The sequence below is a fragment of the Molothrus aeneus genome, chromosome 3 (genome assembly GCF_037042795.1).
Source record: "Molothrus aeneus isolate 106 chromosome 3, BPBGC_Maene_1.0, whole genome shotgun sequence".
Taxonomy (NCBI): domain Eukaryota; kingdom Metazoa; phylum Chordata; class Aves; order Passeriformes; family Icteridae; genus Molothrus; species Molothrus aeneus.
In genome coordinates this window covers 89,412,699-89,432,400 of record NC_089648.1, presented here as the reverse complement: position 1 = coordinate 89,432,400, position 19,702 = coordinate 89,412,699, and the positions used below count along the sequence as shown (strand labels likewise).

At 41.5% G+C, this 19,702-nt stretch overlaps 1 protein-coding gene across 5 annotated transcripts in view; it reads right to left on the bottom strand.

Annotated features, from left to right (window-relative positions):
• SYNCRIP (synaptotagmin binding cytoplasmic RNA interacting protein) overlaps positions 1–18,714 on the bottom strand; it is a 26,604-nt gene extending 7,890 nt beyond the window's left edge. For 4 of the 5 annotated variants that reach the window (XM_066547355.1, XM_066547356.1, XM_066547357.1 and 1 more), the window contains exons 1-10: positions 18,522–18,627; positions 17,063–17,222; positions 16,076–16,194; positions 15,791–15,898; positions 13,936–14,049; positions 13,674–13,850; positions 8,599–8,734; positions 7,673–7,878; positions 2,582–2,731; positions 1,106–1,227 (exon numbers count right to left, since the gene is read on the bottom strand). In XM_066547355.1, coding sequence (XP_066403452.1) covers positions 1,106–1,227; positions 2,582–2,731; positions 7,673–7,878; positions 8,599–8,734; positions 13,674–13,850; positions 13,936–14,049; positions 15,791–15,898; positions 16,076–16,194; positions 17,063–17,210 — 1,280 coding nt within the window. In that variant the 5' untranslated portion in view covers positions 17,211–17,222; positions 18,522–18,627. Of the gene's footprint in view, positions 1–1,105; positions 1,228–2,581; positions 2,732–7,672; positions 7,879–8,598; positions 8,735–13,673; positions 13,851–13,935; positions 14,050–15,790; positions 15,899–16,075; positions 16,195–17,062; positions 17,223–18,521 lie in introns of all 5 variants that reach the window. The other variant, XM_066547359.1, reaches the window with a different exon arrangement.
• Between the last annotated feature and the right edge of the window lie 988 nt (positions 18,715–19,702).

Sequence of the window (19,702 nt, the reverse complement as noted above, 5' to 3'; positions counted from 1 at the left end):
TAGCAAATATGCTCACATACTGCTCTGAGAATGGTTTTTGGTGATTACTCAAATTCAATGTGAGAAAGCTTATATCCAATCAGAGACAACACGACCATGCCAACAACTGCCATGTTGAGAGGGAAACTGTGTCACTTTCAAGCACCTTCTGCATTTTAATTAAATGAACAGGTATTTATGGTGGCATTGTCAAGATGCAGAATACACAGGAAGAAGTACAGCTGTATCAGCAAAAGATTTAAGCAGAAAAGGCCTGCCTGGCACAGAAGAGAAGCTAAAGAAAAAAGAAGAAATTCACTTCTTACAGTAACACCAGATGCCCAAGGAAGAACAAAAGGGCTAATAAAGTTATGAGAACTATAAGCAGGGCAAACGTAACCAACTCCATGTGTACAGTAGGTCACCATGTGGAGATCTCTACTAATCTGCACCCTCCCTATTCCATCTTCTTGGATACTGCACAACAGCACTTCCAAGTTATTTTTGGAAGTAAAGTGGGGGAGGGAATCTGGTTAAGAAAGCAGGAAGATACCCAGGAAGAAAAACACGTGAGAACATTAAGCAGAACACACCAGCAAGAAACTACCTTCTTGTTGTTGTTGTTTTTAACCACGTTCAGCATTTACTAGTGCAAGATCTCTATCAGTATGAGTTTATAAGCTTCATGGGCAGATGCATCTTCTGGAAGTGGCAAGAGAGAATATCAGGACCCTCCTTTCAGTGGGTACTTTACTAAAGAGGGGGTGCTGTATCAATATTACTAAGGCTGCTGAGAGGAACACACAATGCTAAGTTCATCCATGTGACATCACTGCAGAAGTACATGGAAATTTAGAATAAAAAGTGGGAAGTATGTATGTTTCATGACCTTCAGACAGTTCCTCCAGTGCTCTCACACTCAATAAGCAGAGCAAGACAGTACCTAAATTATCACTAAACACCACTATTAGATTTTTTTATGCAAACAAAAATGAATCCAACATCTTTCAGAGAAGCCAGAGAACCTGTACAGTATATCTAATAGAATACCCAGATGTTCTAATTCGACAGAATTGTACATGTCTTTCAGAAGCAATACAACATAACTACATGCATTTACACTTACATCTGATTTTTAGCCGCTTGTCTCTGAGCTTTCCGTTCTTTCCTTTTTTGATCTGGTGGCTTAGCAAAAACAATTTCAATGTTTTCTCCCTCTAAATCTTTGCCATTCATTTCTTCCATTGCCTGAAGGAATTAACCAGACTTTAAATATACTTCCAAGCACATCTGAAGTTAATTTTTTTTCTACCTTTTAGAGTACGCATTTTTAAATCTGTTATCCAGAGCTAAAATTACAATATAAAGCTAAAAAAAAATTTAGACAATCAGACAGCATAGTATTATTGGGTCCAGTTAGGGATTTCTTCTGAACTTGGCTCTCAAACCCAGGACTTCATGTATCAGTTTAAAAATCTTCCCCTCAAAACTGAAAACAGGCTTCAATCTTTGCAAGCTGTTACAGTTAATGAAGTGGCAGAACTGTCCTCTGAAAGTGCACATTTTGTAATCCATGAATAAATTCCTAATGTCAGCACATATGCAAACAGCAGAGCTTAGTATATTCTGCAATTCCTTTATTTTACTTGCAATATATATCACTTTCTTTTTCAACCAGAAGACAAAAATTAAAGAGTCATTCTGATCACAAGGAAAAAACAGACAAACCAACCACAAAAACCTCCAGCTCCTCCCCAGATCCACACCACCACCTCCCCACAACCCTCTCCTCAAAAAAAAAAAGCAAAACAAACAGCAAACCATCAACTCCTCCCCTACCCTCCCTGCCATGTACAGTGCCCACGGGCCACAGTTACTACTACAAGTTAATTTTGAGCAGAGGAATCCTAAAGATTCTACCACTTTTAGGGACTCTACATAGCTAAGCCCTAACAGGATATATATCTTACTAAGACTCTTCCCATCATCTTCCTAAGCATCTGCTTTAAGACATATGGATATGTAAGAAAACTGAATCCCCCCGTATCCTGCATCCACCCACATAACATAAAAAAATGGATACACTACAGGCAGGAGGGGAATTACACTTTCCCTTCCTTAACAACACATGACATCAAGACTGGGCTGGCAAAATCCAGGAATGACAACTACTAAATTCTCCAGGACCCCTCATTAAAAAAAAAAGAAAAAAATTTAAAAAAAAAAGTTTATTCCTGGAAAAATAAATAAAAAATATTACCTAAGTTTTATCACCTGCCCTAGAGAAATTGCTTTAGATTTCTACCAATAATTTGGTGAGAAGAGTCATTCAACTTCTGGCACTTGAGTTTCAAATGGTAACAACATTATTATCTTAAAAGCTCATCTGCAGAATTACTTAGTGCAGGTGCATTTAAGATCCACTTTTCAAGCTAGAATTGCATCATCCTAGGAGACACCCAGAGAGGACAAAGTTATCAGTGACAGTGTGTTACCATTTCTCCAGACAAAGCTTTTTCTCAAATTAAAGTAGCATACAGCTTCTAAGAAAAGAACACTACTTACAACACACACACACAGAGTTACAGTCCTTTTCACTTACCTTTACAGCACCATCCCGTTCATCAAAATGAATGAAAGCATAGTCTTTTAGCTTCTTCACTCGTTCTAGCTTTCCAAATTGACTGAAGGCCTTTTCTAGAATCTCCTCTGTTACAGTATTGGCAAGATTGCGTACGAACAAAACTTTTACCTAAAGGGGATTAAAAAAAAAAAAAAAGGACTTAGGAGTATGGTCTAATTCCAAAACACAAAATGAAGCTTTGCAAGTTACTGCTATTGGCAGCACTGAAGAAACACCATTACATTTTCTGTACAGCATTTTACATACATATTAATATGTATACATAAATAGTCATACAGCATGAATTAGCTCCAAAATTCCCTGACAGAAATATTTAATCTGTTATCAAACAGGATTACAAAAGTATTAGTATCCTGAAAGTCAATCCAATTTGTGTTAGTGCTTAAAAGGATCCTACCAGCAGTTATCTTCAACCCAGAACACTATCAAACTTGAGAGAAGGTAACCAGAATTGGTTACACACAAACAATTAACTTATCAAAACATTTGATTGTTTAGACAGGCTTTAGCTCAGTTATTTGCAGAACAGTCATCACTGTAATATCTAGGTCAGAGGTGACAGGCCTGCAGCTTTCAAGCTGCTTAACTTGTGGTTCCCATGCTATAGCTACACCAAACACCTAATGTCAGGACTGTGCTTGCCTGAGGGGCACTCAGTGACCTGAAGCCACAGCCAGAAGAACTACAGACAGAAAGGGGATACTAAGGCTGACACTGGCCAATTACCCTTCAACTTTCTCAAGTCAAAGTGTGCTGTTCCCTTGAGGAAGTGTCACCCCCAAATAACTGTGGAAGTTTATGCCCTCCCCTTGCTCACTAAAGCACACAGTGGGACTCTTAAGCTACACAAAGACCACTCCACAGCTTCTAAATTAGAAAGGCAGGTAATCATCCAGCTCTTGACTGCATCATCAATATAGAGTTTCACCAATCACCAACTGCAAAGGATAAGGGAAAATCTAGAGCAGTCTGACAAAAGTTTAAAATAAACCCTTACTTAACATAGCACACAACATATACCGGAAAGCAGGAATCACCTATTAGCGACCCAACAGGATTGAAAGATTCATCCTTGTGTCCATGCCAAGGCTGCACTTAATGACCAGACATGAGCATGGTTACACGATGCCATCCATGTGCTCTCACAATTTAAAAGACCCTTCCAACTTGTCAAGAAGAGCTCCTTCCACGTGCTGGCACCGTGCTCTGACAGTTTAATCACCTCCTACTGCCAAGGAATGCTCAGTCTTACCTGCCTACAATGGAGCTGCCAGTCAGTTGCAAGACCTGCAACTTCTCTTACATCCTCTCTGCTCCTACTGGTTTCAAATTAGCTGATGCCATTATATGACACTGCACATGGCAGCACTGACTCCTGACACTGAAGGTCAACACAAGTAACACAAGGTGTGAAAGAACCAAGGAAAGCATGCTTTGATTTCTGAAGCAGAGTTCCCACCACATACAGGAATTCAATAAACCCAGACACCCTTTTTGGAGGAACTGCTATGTAACTAAGTTACAAAAAGAACCAGGTCAGACTTCCATAAATCTGTCTCACTGACTAGCTGAAGTAGGATTGGATGCAGATTTGGAAGAAGGGATACTATAGACCATAAATCTAGCCTAGTGTATCAGCTCTGGACTTTGGCAATAGTTAATTCCGGCTGATTCTCAGGAGATCATAAAAGTCATAGCCAACTCCACCAGGAAAGCTGTTTTCTATTATGTATTAAGCTTCTCCTACATGTCTTGATGGCAAGAGCAACCTTTATGTATTGTAACACATACATAATAACCATTTTTAGTAAAATATCCTAACTCCTACCTTAACTTTATTTCATGGAAATGAATTACAGGAAGTTTTGTGATGTAATCAATGGGTTTGAAAACCATTAACTTAAAAAAAAAATGTTCCATATTCTTGTTCTTTAGAAAAGGATGAAAACTAGAACTGCACAAGGAACCCTAAGCAGCCTAATAAATCCATGATGACTGACATGATTAAAAACTAGATAGAATAATCACTATTTTTTAAAAGATGCACTAATGTAGTATTTTTTTAAGAAATAAAAAAACAACTAATTTAAATTTTCCCAGTGTAGACAAATCCATTAATCTCTAACAGCTGAATTTTTAACACCTTTGCTCATGTTACTGATTAGAAGTGTAACTGAATGAGTCAAAGATGATGTAAAAGCTATTAGGCAGGTTAAAGCATAGGGTGAGAGAAGATGAACCCATTTTTACTTAAGCCAGCTAAAAAGGAAGGGAAGTGGAAAAAAAAAGAAGTCTTCTGCATTAAAGCTCACACATTATTATACTAAAAATCCATAGATACTTGTAACAAGCAATATACCCAGCACCAGCATTTTGTTTTCAAGGCACAACTCACATTTAACAAACTGCTTAAGATTAGACTATCCCAAAACCTCTGGTATCTGCTCCTTTTCCTCCTCTTACCTACAGCACAAACACTTCAGGCCACATTCTCCAAGGGATACTAGCCCTGTCTCTTGTCCTGTAATCTGCCAGACAGCCACAAGCATAAGACTTTATTTAGCTGCTTAACCTGCCACTCCAGAACGTCCTCTGCAGCCTCAGCCATCCTACAGAAATCAAGTAAAATATTAATAAATTTAGCTAGACTACAGGTGTAAGAGGCAACAAAATGACACTTAGGAGAAATTTAACTATCAAACAGCTGCTTGAGAAGTTGGAAAAAAATTCACTTTGGACCAGAAGTCAATACCTTGACCAATTATACTCTGATCTGTTAGAAGGAGCACTTATCTCCTCTAGCACATCTATCTAGCTTGAGAATCTAGCTTCATCTCTCATCATGCTCAAGCTACTTTGTATTTAAGAAAACAGTCCATTTAAATGAAAAGTATTTACCCATACAGTACTCTCCACAACATTTTATCAAAAGGACAAAGGAAAAAAGACTCGAGTAGACATTTCAGAAATTTAAATTAGTAAGTATCCATATATGATGAAATGACATGCTGCTTCTGAAAGATTTAGAACACTGTTCATCTTCTGGCTACACGTGTGAATTTGTCTTCCTTATAGCTTGCTCTTATGGACTTGTGTTTCTAGCAGTCTTGACAAGAAAACTGATGACCAGATGATTATTCTGATAAAAACAACCTACTTCTCCTAGTCACAGTTTCCTCCAGAGCCTTCTACCATAGCAATGTGCAAGATGACATGGGTCAATAGCTTTCCCTTTGCTCTGGACTAACAGTAGTCAGAAGCACTGACAGCCAACCTGCAGCTCACATCCAGGAGATTACTGACTGCAGCAGCAGCTTCGCTGCTCTTTCTCTTAGAAGAAAGATATCAAGAACAGAAAATAAACCTTACACTTAGAGAAGGGCCAGATACAGTGAGCTTCCGCACGTGTACAGCAGGTGGCCAAAAAGACTGGAGTAGAGACTTTCCTTGTTGCAAGAATAAACTAAAGGACGCAGCCAGTAAGGAAGGTCAGACACCAATTATCATCTCGGTTTCTGTCTTCAGACACAACCCAGATGGTCTCTGCTTTTTCAGTATTATTCATAGAGCCTCACTTTTCCATACATCTTCAACCCAAGCTTCATGTCCTATATTTGGCATGTAGCACCAGATGTATTCAAGTTGATTTTATCCATGTTTTCTATATTTCTTTCCTTCACTTCCACGTTTCTTCTCTTTTCATGTCCCATTTCAAATACAACACAAGAGAAGGTATTAACATATTCAAATAAAACTGTACAGTAAATGGGGCAAACCACAATCAAGCTTTAATTTCTTTAGCCTTTTACTCTGCACATCTGCAAACTTACTTAGGAGAGATGCTTGATTATGTCCCCTATAATTTCCTTTCCATCTATTTTATCAGCAGAAATTGCTGCTTATTTATTTTAACAGTTTGGTGGATTAGGTCTCTTCTCTTTTGAGCCAAGAAACTAAACATACAGGCTGCCATATTTAGGTAGTGCCACCTTCCACAAATTTGACCTGCAAGACTCCTTCCCTACTGCTGACAGTCTATCATGCTGGGCAAGAAAAATAAAGTCTGCAGACAAGATAGTCCAAAAGCTTCTGTAATACCTGTATTACAAAAGCAGCTTTTTCCCTAAAATGAGCCCCCACCCCAACCCTTTTCCCTTATGGCTCACCAAAGAGGAGATCCCAGCCAAGCTATCTTACTAGGTCCATCAAAGTAGGACTCCAGCAAGTGACGTGTCTCAGATGAGAGTAAAAGCACAGACGAAAAGCAAGCAAAGAGAAAGAGATAAGGATATGGGCTAGCTAAGAGATTCCATTAAACAACTCAGCTACACAACACAACTGAAAAAGACAGGGTTGGGCAATATCTGATGGGAAAAAAAAATAAATCAGGTAGTTTGTTTCTGGCAAGATACCAGGCACATATATAAAACAACTGCTACAACGTACTTCAAAATGTTAACAGTCCAGACTTCAGCTTCACCTCAATGCTCAAAATCCAAAGCATTGCCAGTCTAGGTATTAAAAGGAATTAACTCCCTCAAATTAAAAATAACTACCAAACTCCAAATACAAGCTAATTGCTGAACTTCTCAGAAGTAACTGCTAATAGCAACTTTGAAAATACACTTGTATACATTTGAACACTGACACCTTCTTTCTAATGCTGAAGTGATACAGTTCCAGGTTTAAAAAGAATTAAGGCTGTTCCGTGAGGATATCTCTATTTCTGTCCTTCCAAATACTAGGGTACATAACTATTTTAACTCCAGGAGTCACCACCATAACTTCCAAGTAAAAAATTAACGACATCATCATGTGTGTCATTTTGGCAAGAATTACATTCACTATTAAGCCATGGGAACACAAAATGATATAAGGCCATATAGAGTTTTTAAATCCACACAATTTCTGAGGTATATTCATTTCTTATAATCACACCTACATCTCTGTCAAGAAGGCTGAAAAGATGTTTTTAGGCTAATTCCAGGAAATACCTAATTTGGAACAGAGCACTTTAAATGTACTATGGTCCCATTACAGCTTTATTACCTTTGCCATGACTTCAGGATCTGGGTCTTCTATAGGGTCAGCCCATTCCACTGTAACAACATTTCCCCAGACTTTCACTTTGCCACTCATTAGCCTACGTCTGGCCTGAGCAGCAGTTTTGTGATCTTCATATTCAAGAAAGCAGAAACCCCGGTTCTTTTTCTTGTCATCAGGCTGATGATACAATATGACATCTGTAAGACCCTCTGAAATGAAATAAAAGATTTATTTGTTATGCTTTCAATCCATTGATTTGCATCATAAAGTGCGGGTTGTCTTTGTAGCTATGGAAGAATACTACTCTAACTGAATGGAGGAGAATTAGGGGCAGCCAAAAGTTTTGCTTTGTCAATTCTCCTGTTAAACCCCTAAGTTACAACACTTATCAGGGTGTGCTTTTTCCATAATGTCTAAACAACAAGAGATAAAAGTTGCATGACCCCAATACCTAAAAAGTTTATTGCTCCAAAGAACCCGAAGTCTGTAATTCAGTAACAGAGCAACAGTACCTTTGAAAGTACAAATATTATCAAAAAGAGATTCTTAAAATTTAAGAATTATAAAGCTCAGAACCAGTTACATTCTTCTGCTTGCTTCAGTTTTGCCTCGAGAAGTTTTAAAACATCCATTAGTATTGTAATTATTAAACTTTTAATTCAAATTTCTTTGAACATATTTTTAAACATTACACACTTACTCTACAGGTAGAACTTAGAACCACCCATCTAGCCTAATTACAAATATCTCAGCCCTCAGCAAAACAACAGTTTTTAAAAAACCCCAACAAACCCCAACACATAATATTGAGATAAATGCTGTGTGGGCTTGGTTTGTTTTCATTATCATTCAACTATAAGCTAGAAGACAGCACATCACTGACCACATTCGACACCTTCCAGGTCTATAAAATCTAGTCACTGACTCACCTGTTACTTTGCTGAATTCTTCAACAATTTGCTCCTTGGTTTTACTCTTAGGAATAGAACCAACAAAAAGCCTATTATTGGCAACAGAGATGCATACACCAATGTGTTTTCCAGACCGAATTTCATGGTTGTTGTACTGCAACAAAAAATTTATTGGACAATCATCAGTTACAAATAATTTTCACCCTCTGCAACAGCAGCATACCAAATATTTAACTTTGGAAAACTCAGAATTGAACAATTTACTAAATTTTTGCATCTTAACACATTTTTAAGATGCATATTCAACTACTCTGAAGTATATCCATGTTTTCTAAAGTCTCTCCACAATTTCAGCCAAGTCTTTCTTCCTTGTTCGAGTCTCTCAACACTTTTTTCTTTAGAAACTTTTTCATATAGAATGATGCAAATCATCAAGGTCAAGGCTTCTCCCTTCACAACCATGCAGAAAAAAAATGCAAGTTTCTCTATAGGCTGTAGCTATAAATTCTTGATTTGTGTGTAATACAATACATGAGTTGCAATTAAAGTCAAATTCACTTCTGAAGTTCCACAGTTAAGAAAAGAGAGTTGTGATCAGGTCTTCTCCACAAAATGTTCAAGAGCAACTGGCAAATACTTTCCAATGCATAAACATTACACAAGTCAACAGCAAGAACAACTTTCTAATGACTTGAAATCCTAAGACTTCTGTTAAAATGCTTCTCCCATAACATCTGGAAGATACCCTGAACATGTCAGCAGTTTAAGGGGGGAAAAAAAGAAGGATTACTGCACACATCTTTTAAGAAAACATCAAAAAATGCCTTTAATTGAGATGCAGACACAGACACACATCATTCAAATAAGCAGCAGGGAGGACAACTGCTGGTATATCAACCCACTTTAACTGGAAGCCCTGCAACAGACAGTCCTTTAGCTAAGAAAATTAATTTTGTGGTCAACATCTTATTGCCAAGCAGCAGGATTTTTAAAATATTTTATCTAGCTATTTATTCTATGATTTATTTTGTGCTTGATGGTAAATCTTACTACATAAGCTAGTTATCCTCCACCCCACCATGCTTTTTATGCAATAAAATCTGGTGAAAGATGTTTATTTCTATTTATCTTGGGCAAACAAAAACTCCACTACTGAAAGTTTTCTAAGCTAGGTAACTGCACCTAAAGTGAGCAAAAAGGAGAACTGTACATGTGAAAAGGACACATTTTCACAATGAATTATGTCTCAAAACATAGCAGGAGACAACAAAGGACTTCCATCTCCATATCTGTTGCCAATGTGGAACAGGAATAGTTGATTTTTAAGCAGGAAGCTGAAGTAGGAGCAGCACTAGTTGCATATATATTATCATCACTATTAAATATACACATTAATGAAGAGACAGGTTTTAGTAGCTAAAAAAAGGAGTCCTCTAAAGAAACACCTTTAAAGAAGCTGACAGTTTACTGGTCTATGAAAGTGAACCTTCACTCACTGAACTGTACACTAGGAAACATTTCCTTGCATTAGGAAACTTTTTTTACTGAGAGGGTGTTTAAATACTGGAACAGGCTTCCTAGAGAGGTGGTCAATGCCCCAAAGCTGCCACAGTCTAAGAGAGGCATCTGGACAATGTTCTTGATGATCAAGATGACCACAACAATTTTGGTCAGCCATGAAATGGTCAGGCAGATGGACAAGATGATCACTGCAGGTCCCTTTCAAATTAAATACTCTATTCTACATGGATAATTGAAAGTATTATCCAACCAGTCCTGCTAAAGTCTTAACACTGAAGTTTGGCTATACATTTAATCTAATATAAGAGTTGCTCATACAACTCAGTACATTGTATGAGAGTAAAATTAACAAAGTAAAATTAATATATTCTACCATTTTGCAGTTCCACTGATAGTTTCTAGTAGTTTTTTTCATCCTCCAATGTATTAACCACTATTTTTCACTGCGTGTTCCTCTCTACACAGAAAAGTCAGTTAGGTGTTCTTGACCATCGAGTTGGTAATTTTTAGGTAAATACTTTGCATACCATCTGCAAACTCAGACTAGCCATAAAAAGGCTCAGATCATGATCTGGGTAAAGTGCCAAAACAGTCAGGCTACCAAAGTAGCTATGTCAGCATACTGCTTCCCCCTCCTGTCACCATGGAATCTGTGTCTGAAGTCAGTAGCAGAGATTGCCACCCTCTAGACAATGTAATCATTTGGGGTTTTTCTCATTGACTTATGTAAGAACTTACTCATGAACAAGTCAAAATATGCAGGTCTGTCCTGTCACTTTATTAACCTGTATTTTCACTACCAGTTTTAGTTTACTAGGAGCAAGTGTTAAGCTGCACCTCCATGCATAGTTAGCAAACTGCTTAATTCATCTGTAGCTCCATTCTGATAAGCTTACACCTGTTCTAGTCAAAAATATACTGAATGCTTCAATCGTTTTCAGTATGTTTTCCTATAAGCTTCACCTCAAAAGTCTTTATTCTGTACATATCTACAGTAACCTTATTCACACAGAAATCTTTTGAAAAACTTAACTCTAGCAACTTCTTATGAAATAGGAAGGAGAACTGAACATGTGTGCAAAAGAACACAACTGGAGTTGTAATTCTTAAACAGTATAAAGTAAAGTAAACATGCTAACAGGGGAAAAAGTGAGATAAAAAAGTCATACTTTGACAGTGAATGCTTGTGTGAACATCTGAGATGCCATTTCTACTTAACTGCAAAGGGTTAACCGCACTGAATTAAATACTAGTCACAAAAATAGGAGAGAATTTCCTTAATTGTTTTTAAAATAGTTCTGTCTTTGCTAAAGACAAAAATGGAGTGATACTGTGGCCTGATACTGAGAAGAATTACAGATATGAAGAGTAATTAATTATAAGTGGCTTAAAAATGCATATGCATAAACAAAATCAAGACTTCAACCTTTTAAACTGCAAGATTTCTTGTTAAAGAATAAAGTATGCCAACATTAAGTGTATCCAGAAATTTTAGTTCAGTTGTACATTAAGTTGACCTGCAGACTGTGGAAGATACATACAGCAGCCACAAACATGAATTGTATGCAAAATATGTTACACCAACTCCAAGAGCCTGAAGATAGGTCAGTTAATTCTCCACTGTAGTTTGGTATTGACAAAAACATAGCTGTCTCTTATCACTCAAAAGTCTATAGGCAATGCAGAGACTTTCAGTCTCATTTTTTTCTATATTGTCCTGAAAAAAAAAAGCCTCTTGGAAAAAGATGGGAAATAACAGAAGAAACATTATCGCAAGGAGTCCAGAAAGCTGGGAAGTTGTATACACCTGAGAAGGCTACAGGCAGTATCAAAAAGAACACCACCTGTTAAAATAAAAGGTTATGATAATGGCTAGGACCAAGTGTTCAGTGTTTTGAAGAGGTCTTTCAGCAGTATCTCCCATGCATGTGTAACTACTAATACAAGTTACAGACCCACAATTTTCAAGTGAACTCGACAGCCACAATTTGCTAATAGTACTGTAAACCACTTCTAGATAACTTGGGAAACTTATATACCAAACTAGCCAGACAATTATGGTTGAAATCACTCCAAAAAAAACTGACACATATCATAGAAACCAATTTAAGACTAACACTACTTTCTAAGAGTTTAGCATGAAAGTTGAAATACTGCTCCATCAACTGCAACATTTCTTAGCTATTACGCTCAGCGGCTGTTTAACTCACAAGCAGGAGATAGAGTGCTTTTTTCCTGCATATCAAAGATCAGACATAAAGGGACATCAAGTAGCTCCTTTCCTTGTATCGTTTAGTGGAAGACTGAGGCTAGGATCTGATGTTACTTTTCTGGAAACATGACTTGAATGGCTTTCCAGAGCATGTTACCTTTAAGCAAAATCCAGCTTAATGAAGAAAAAATTGTTTTGTTTCATTTACTAGGTGCCTCCGAGAACTTATGTGCTTTGTTTCACTGTACTGCTAAGTTTAAAGAGTTAACTCTCAAGTGTTCACACATACACACAACAGCTAGGTGGACTATGAAAGTACAAGGAGAACACACAGTTATCCCCAGTATATCTAACTGCACACTGGAACAACCAACTGATCTTATTTAAAAAGCTAATCAGTGTATACCACATTGGTTTTGTACTTCCACTTTTGCAGATAGTTGTGTGCTTTCTCAAAACAAATTCCCATTTTCAGCTTGATTTGTCTCCACCAATTGACTTATATGTGAATAGGGTACCTTAGTTTAAGCTCTACCTCATCACAAACCAAGGTTTTTAGTTAACCCTACCATAGTAATACAGTATCAGTACACTTCACAATTAGTATGGCTAGCACTAGCAAGTCATACACACTCATCTTGGCCATATCAGTGTAGCAGTAACCAGCTCAAAAAACTCAAATTTAACTTAGCCAGGAAAATAAGTGCCCTGTGCAAGGATCAGGGCAGTGTTTCTCCCCACCCTCTTCTTTAATGATGGGTACTTCATGCATAAAACCTGAGTTTATCACACCAAACTATTTCATACCTCTGTGTAAAACAGAGGGAATGCTCCTTAGACTGGCAAGATTTATTATGTTTTCCTGTCAGCTGCAGCTAACAGAATAGACCTTCAATGCTCAAGAGACATTTTTTCCCCATGTGAAGTATCTTATGAAACTCTGTGACTTTGAAGTACTTTTCCAGCATGGGCCCCCTGCTGGTGCAGAAACACATCAGGAGTCAGAGACACCCTGACCAGCACTGCCCTTGCACCCCAGCAACTCCAACATCACTGCTCTCCAGAACTTATACACATGCAGACAGCTCAAAAGTCACTACTGCTAATACAACTTTGATTAATAATAAAGGCTCATCTAACTGGACCAAACAGCAGTCCATCAGCTTTTTTTTTCCCCTGTCCCTAATGCAGTCAGAAAATCTTCATATACAATGAGGAAATAAATTTAACACCTAGTAGTGGATTATGAAGTAATCTAACAATAACAGTTTCACCTTAAGCATTTAAGCACTAGGACCAGGACGACAACTGCTTCTGATGCCAGAGTCATCAAAAAAGAAAAAAGTCCAAGAAAACTTACCAGTTTAACAGCTTCCTGAGCTGCTTCTTTAGTACAAAAAGTGACAAAAGCATATCCTCTGTTTAGACCGGTTAGTGGATCCATCATTAAGCGGAGATCCCATATAGGTCCGGCCTTCTCAAATAATGGAACAAGTTCATCTTCAAACAAGTCTCTCGGGATCTTGCCCACAAATATCTACAACAGACATACAAAGCACTGTTTATAAAAAGTCTTTCCAATGAGTAAGTCTACATCTGCATAAACATCTTCTCCTTCTTACCTCTGTACCAACAGAAGGTTGCTGTCCTGAATATACAGACTCTGGAGGAGGCCCACCATATTTCCTCTGTCCAGTAGTCACATCAAGAGTGTAGCCAGTTCTCTCCAACAGTGCCTGCAAGCAAAAACTTAAGATTTTAAAATCACATACAAACTGAGCAAGTTTAGCTGCACTTCATTCACAGACAGACATGCTTCCAATTCCTTTTAAACTGTACTGCTTTGAAGGTCCCACAAACAAATCTACTACTGGTACTTCAACAAGAAACTTGCAAAACAATTAACAGAACTATTAGGTAAAGAAACACTGCTAGAAAATTAGAGATTCACATCCAGTTTTCCCAATTCCTTCATTTTCATTAAAAAAAAAAAGCCAAGTATTATAATAGTAACAGAGCTTCCCTTTAATTAGGAAGATCTTAGTCTGAGCCACTTCTTGTTTTGGCATGTCCAATCCTGCAGACGTTTATGCAGAAGAGTTCCCTGCACTTAATGAGATTACTCATAAGTGTGAAGTTAAAGAACACATGTTTAAGTGCTTACACCCCTGGAACACCATACAGACTGTTTCAGGTACCCAACTACCAAAGTGATAGTACTACTTCCTTTCTCTTATCCCGCCTTCAAACTCCTTGTGGGCTTATACAGGATCCCAGGAAAACTAACCCTCACTAGAACCACTGCATGTAGTTATAGATATAGTCAGATATAGTTACAGGCATAATACCAACTTAAAATGTTAGCTGACATTCAGTATGTAAACACATAAGAAATTCCTCTGAAATTAAGTCTTTCATAATAATTTTGTACAAAGACAAATCAACTCTACACACAAAGAAACTGCATATTAAACAAGCCAAATTATAGTCAAGAGTTAGCAATTTTACAACAACAAAATTGCAGTTATTTTAAATGCTAGAGCCATCAGCAGTAAAAGCCATACTACTTGAAGTTATTAACCAAGTCCTCATAATATTGTTGTTTTATGTGGCAGTGACAAAAACTGCACCAGTTTTTTTTTTAATTTATAATTAATGGCATCTCAGCCTCAAAGTCAAGAGAAAATAAGATTTTCTAATTTTATAGGGTACACAGTTATTTGTAACAATCATTTTATACTATATACATGAAGTATCAAAGAAGAAAGATTCTCTGGGGTTCTTTTATGACATCACCTAAACATGCCTGGATGGTTTTCCTTCTCTTAAGCTTTGGTAAAGTTGCTAATCACAGTATTTTAAAATAAATCATTGTATGCCTAACTCTTGAGAAAGGAGTCTCTTGCTAGCAGCAGTCAAAAAAAATAATTTACCCATTAAGACAGTTTGGGGTACACTTTATGAGTAGAGTGATTATGTCATAAGAAGTGGGCTAAATCCTAAATCCATTACAATCTGTTTTTTCAGACACGTGATATCTCCTCCCTATTGTGGAGTTGCTCTAAATCTGAACTAAGGGGGTGGAGTGGAAATAACAACAACAAAAAAAACCAGAACACAAAAAACAATCAGCAATAGCTGAACTTAAGCATTTTGAACTTGAGTAACTATGCTGACAAGTATGAACAAACTTTTTACTGCAAAATAGAGTAACTGCCTCAATAAGACATAGAGCAAACTATGAAACCTTTTTCCCTTTTATATGTTCAGTTCCAGCAATATATTAACTTTCTACTTGAAAAGAAGTGCAAGACAAAATTTCAAGTGACAGCTTTCAACAATGACAAATATGACAAATACTCTGTAATAATCTTTTTTAAAAAAAGCACAGTTTGAAAACAACCAACATAACTACCACAACAACTCAGAAAAACAAACAACAGATAGACCTCATAGCTTTAATTTTTACTGACATACCTTAATTTTTGCCTCATCTGGTCCTTTGCTAGAATCTGCCACCTTGGTCCCCTGTTTTTCCCTCTGCCTGTATGTCTTCATGACTCCACATAAAAAGGCACTTTTGTTCTGCAAAAGATACAATCTTCAGTTCTGAAAACATGACAAGCCAGAATTTCCTTTTACCTTGAACTAATAGTGTTCACTTTACATATCACATACGGATCACTGAAGAGACTCAGACCTCTTCCCAGACAACTAACAGTTTATCCCTCAACAATTATTCTGTAAACTGCTAAATGTTACCTGAACGTGTGAGAGATCACTGTCTTTAAACTGCTGAAGCACTGCCAGTGCACCTTCTTCATTGAATTCCTTTAAAGCTTCAATAGCTCTTTCATCTAGATCACTATGTGCAACTAGGCCTAGAGAAAAGAAAAAAATTACTAATTATATTTGGTCAGTAATCTTTGTAAAACCTAATGTAGCATCCCTAACACATTTCCATGACCTCTAAATCAATTACTGATTAAAGTAAGTTACTATGCATCAAAAACCATTTAGTTCCTTTGAAGTTAAATATTATAGGATATATAATCCTTTGATTAAAACAAAAAAGAGATAGGACTCAGAGTAAAAGTTACTACATTTATGTGTTCATTTGACTTCTGTGAAACCCAGACGTTACATGGGCCAAGTTTAATGTCAATATCCTGAATCTGAATTCAGAGGAGTCTATCAAAACCTACCAAAGCCTGACTTAGCTTGCTTAGCAATGGTACCTTGGTATGCTTTTAGAAGACTATAAATACAAATAAACTCCAGCACTAAAAATGGCCATCACACTCCAAAATCAAGCCTTAAAAAATGCTGGCTGTTACCACATCTGAAAAAACCAACACCACACCTTCTACATCCATAAGCCCAAACACCATGTCAGGAAGTATCACTTACACACGAAGATGCATACCAAGGCTTTAGTTTCTTACTGTTACCTACAATTACTGCAAAAAATGCACAAAGACCACATCACCTGCTCCTCCTAATAATCATCTGTTGCCTATTCCAGCTGTTGCTCTGGTCCCCTGCATACCACCCGTCAGCCCAAGTAGCCTGGGACTTTCCTCTGAAAGATACTACAATAAATTGAAGTACTGAGTCTATAACATCCAGATTTTGGTAAGACTGCAGTTCCCATACTTTTGGAAACCACAAAAAGTTGCTATTTTAGCCCAAAGACAGCAGAATCCAATAAAATATTGTATGTGTAGTTTTGCAAGTCTTAGATCTTACCTGCAACGTAAATTTCATCTAGTTTTTCAGCAACTTTCTGTGGTAAACCAGCATCAAGCAATGTCTGGAAATGCTCAGAATGGGTAACTGCAGCAGAAGTATCCATGGGCTCTTCAGTACCATTCCCATTAACATGCTCAGTAGCCATGTTTCCAGATATCTGTTCAAATGCAATAAGCATCAAAATTAAGCTAGATATATCTTCAGGTAGAACAATTCAAGCGATAATACATGCAACAGACTATCCTAATCTTTGAAAGTCGTGGGAAAAAATATAGAAAATAGCAGATCACCGCCCTGACACTTTTTTTTTTTTAGCTTTGCAAGGCGCAGGAAATTCCTCACAAGAAGCACTAACACAAAGGAAAGCCCTAACACCACTGCCTAGGGGGGGTGGGGTAGCTTTCACTGCAGGTTTTACACAACCCAGACAGACACTGATTCACCTCCCCTCTCTCTAACGCACTCCCTAAGACACTCCGAACAAGTTAGAAATGGAGCAAAAAGGCCAGAGCGGGGGTGGCAGGACAAGCAAACCTGCCACATGCACCGCGATACCGTCACTGACACTCGCTGCCGCCTCCACCGCCCGCTGCAAACTCGCTGCCCCTCGGCTCACGCCGCCTCTCCAGGCCCCGGGCGCGGCCGGGATCCCTTCCCGCCTCCACTTCGGTGCCGGCCGGGCAAGCGTGAGGAACAAAGCGCTCTTCCCAGCCCGCACCCACCCACGGCGGCGGCGGCCATGAGCCCGATGGAAACACGTGCTCCGCGCGTTCAGATGTCCTACAACTTCCTCCAGTGACCGACTTCCCCCCCTCTCCCCGCAACACTCCCGCGGGAGGAGCGGCTCCCCCCCGCCCGGAGCCCCGGCCATTCCCCACCTCTCACCCTATTCCCCCCGGAGAGCGGGTTGCAACACCCCGGGCCCGATTTCACCACCCGGCCGGGAGCTCGCGGAGCCTCCCGGCCCCGCCGCCGCCTCCCGGCCACACTCCTGTCCGGAACAATGCAAGGCCCCGTTTCCCAGCCAGGAAACGCCGCTGCCCATCGCCCACCGCCTCCCGACGTGACCGGGACCACGCCAAACCCGGGCGACCCCGCTCCCCGCGCACACGCTGGGCACCGAGGCCGCGGTTCGCCCCCTGCCCCTCACGGGCAATGAATGGAGCGGCGGGGCCGGCGGGACAATAAGGCGGGAGCCACACGCCCCGCGCCGGCCCGGCTCGGGTGGTGTCTCGGCCACCGCCGCCACGCCGGGGCCGGCGCACCGGCCCGGCCGGCCCCCGCCCGCCCGACAGCGGCGGCCACGAAAGCAGCGCCAGCAGCTCCTCCACCCATCGCGCAGCGCCCCGGCCCCACAGCGCTGCAGGGCCCCAGCGTGCGCCTCCCGCCCTCCGCCGCCTCAGCCCGCTCTGCCACCCGGCCCGCTTCCACTCCGCCAGCGCCCGGCAGCCCTGACCTGTGTGTGTCTGCGGGGAGAGAACCGCCGTGTGCCAAGGGTCTCTCGGGGCGCGGGTCGCGGCTCGGCGTGCTGAAGCGCTGCCCCCGTTCCGCGCTCCCGCGGCGGTGTGTCCGGGCAGTGCTGCTGCTGGAGCTGGCGTAAAATGGCGGCCGCTCGAGCGCTCACGCCGCTGCTGCTGCTGCTGCTGCTGGCACCAGCCCCGGCCCCTTCCACTCCGCGCGGGGGGGGGCGGGCGGAGGGCGGGCGGGAGCGGAGCGGGGGGAGAGGGAAGAGAAGAGGAGGAGGAGGAGGAGGAGGAGGCGCCGCCGCGCGCGCTGGCGCAGCCCCAAAACCCGGGGTCTCCCAGGCAGCTCCGCAAGGGTTATATCGCCGAGCCCCGCCCGCGCGCGCGTGCGCCCGCCCTCCTCTCCGTTCGCCCCACGCGCGCGCTCTCCGCCTTCCATGCGGAGCGGCGCGCGCCGCTGCCTCGCCGTGTCCCTCCCTCCTTCCCGCGGGAAGCGCTGCCCGGGGGAGGCGGCGGCGGCGGCGGGACGAGCCCTGCGCGCGGACCGCGCGCGCCCCGGCGCCGCCCGCCTGCACCTGTGCGGGCTCGGCGCTGGCGGAGCGGCCGTGCCCGGACCGGGATTGGGCGAGCGGCCGTTCCCACGGCGCGCAGGTGGCACAAAAGGGGGGAGAACGGCGGCCACAGGAGGGGGGGCCTGGGGAGAAAGTCCCGGCCCGCGGCGGGGAGGGGACGGAGGAGACAAAGCCACGCAGACAAAGGGAGGGGAGAGCCACGCTTTGTGTGGCTGCCGGCCAGGCGAGCCCGGCGGCGCTCGGCGTTCTCGCACTGGAGGCGGGAGGCGCCTCACCCCTGCCCAGAGGGGCGCTCGGCACCGGCCCCTCGCACTGCCCGCCCGCCAGAGCCGCCGGGCGGAGGCAGAGCTTGACCGAGGGGGACGGGAGCTTCCTTCAGGCACCGCGCGGCGTGGCGGCGTCGAGCGGGGCCCCGGGGCGGGGGTCGGCGGAGGGAAGGCGCTGAACGCAGCCCGGGCTGGGGCGCCGCGCAGCTCCAGCGCCGGAATTCCGCAGATCGGGCCCGGGACCGGGGCCTTTGCCCCGCAGGCACGCTTGGAGCGCACCCGCGGTGCTGATTTAACTTTCTCCTGATGGCCCCAGTGGAATGCGGGTCTGCCTGC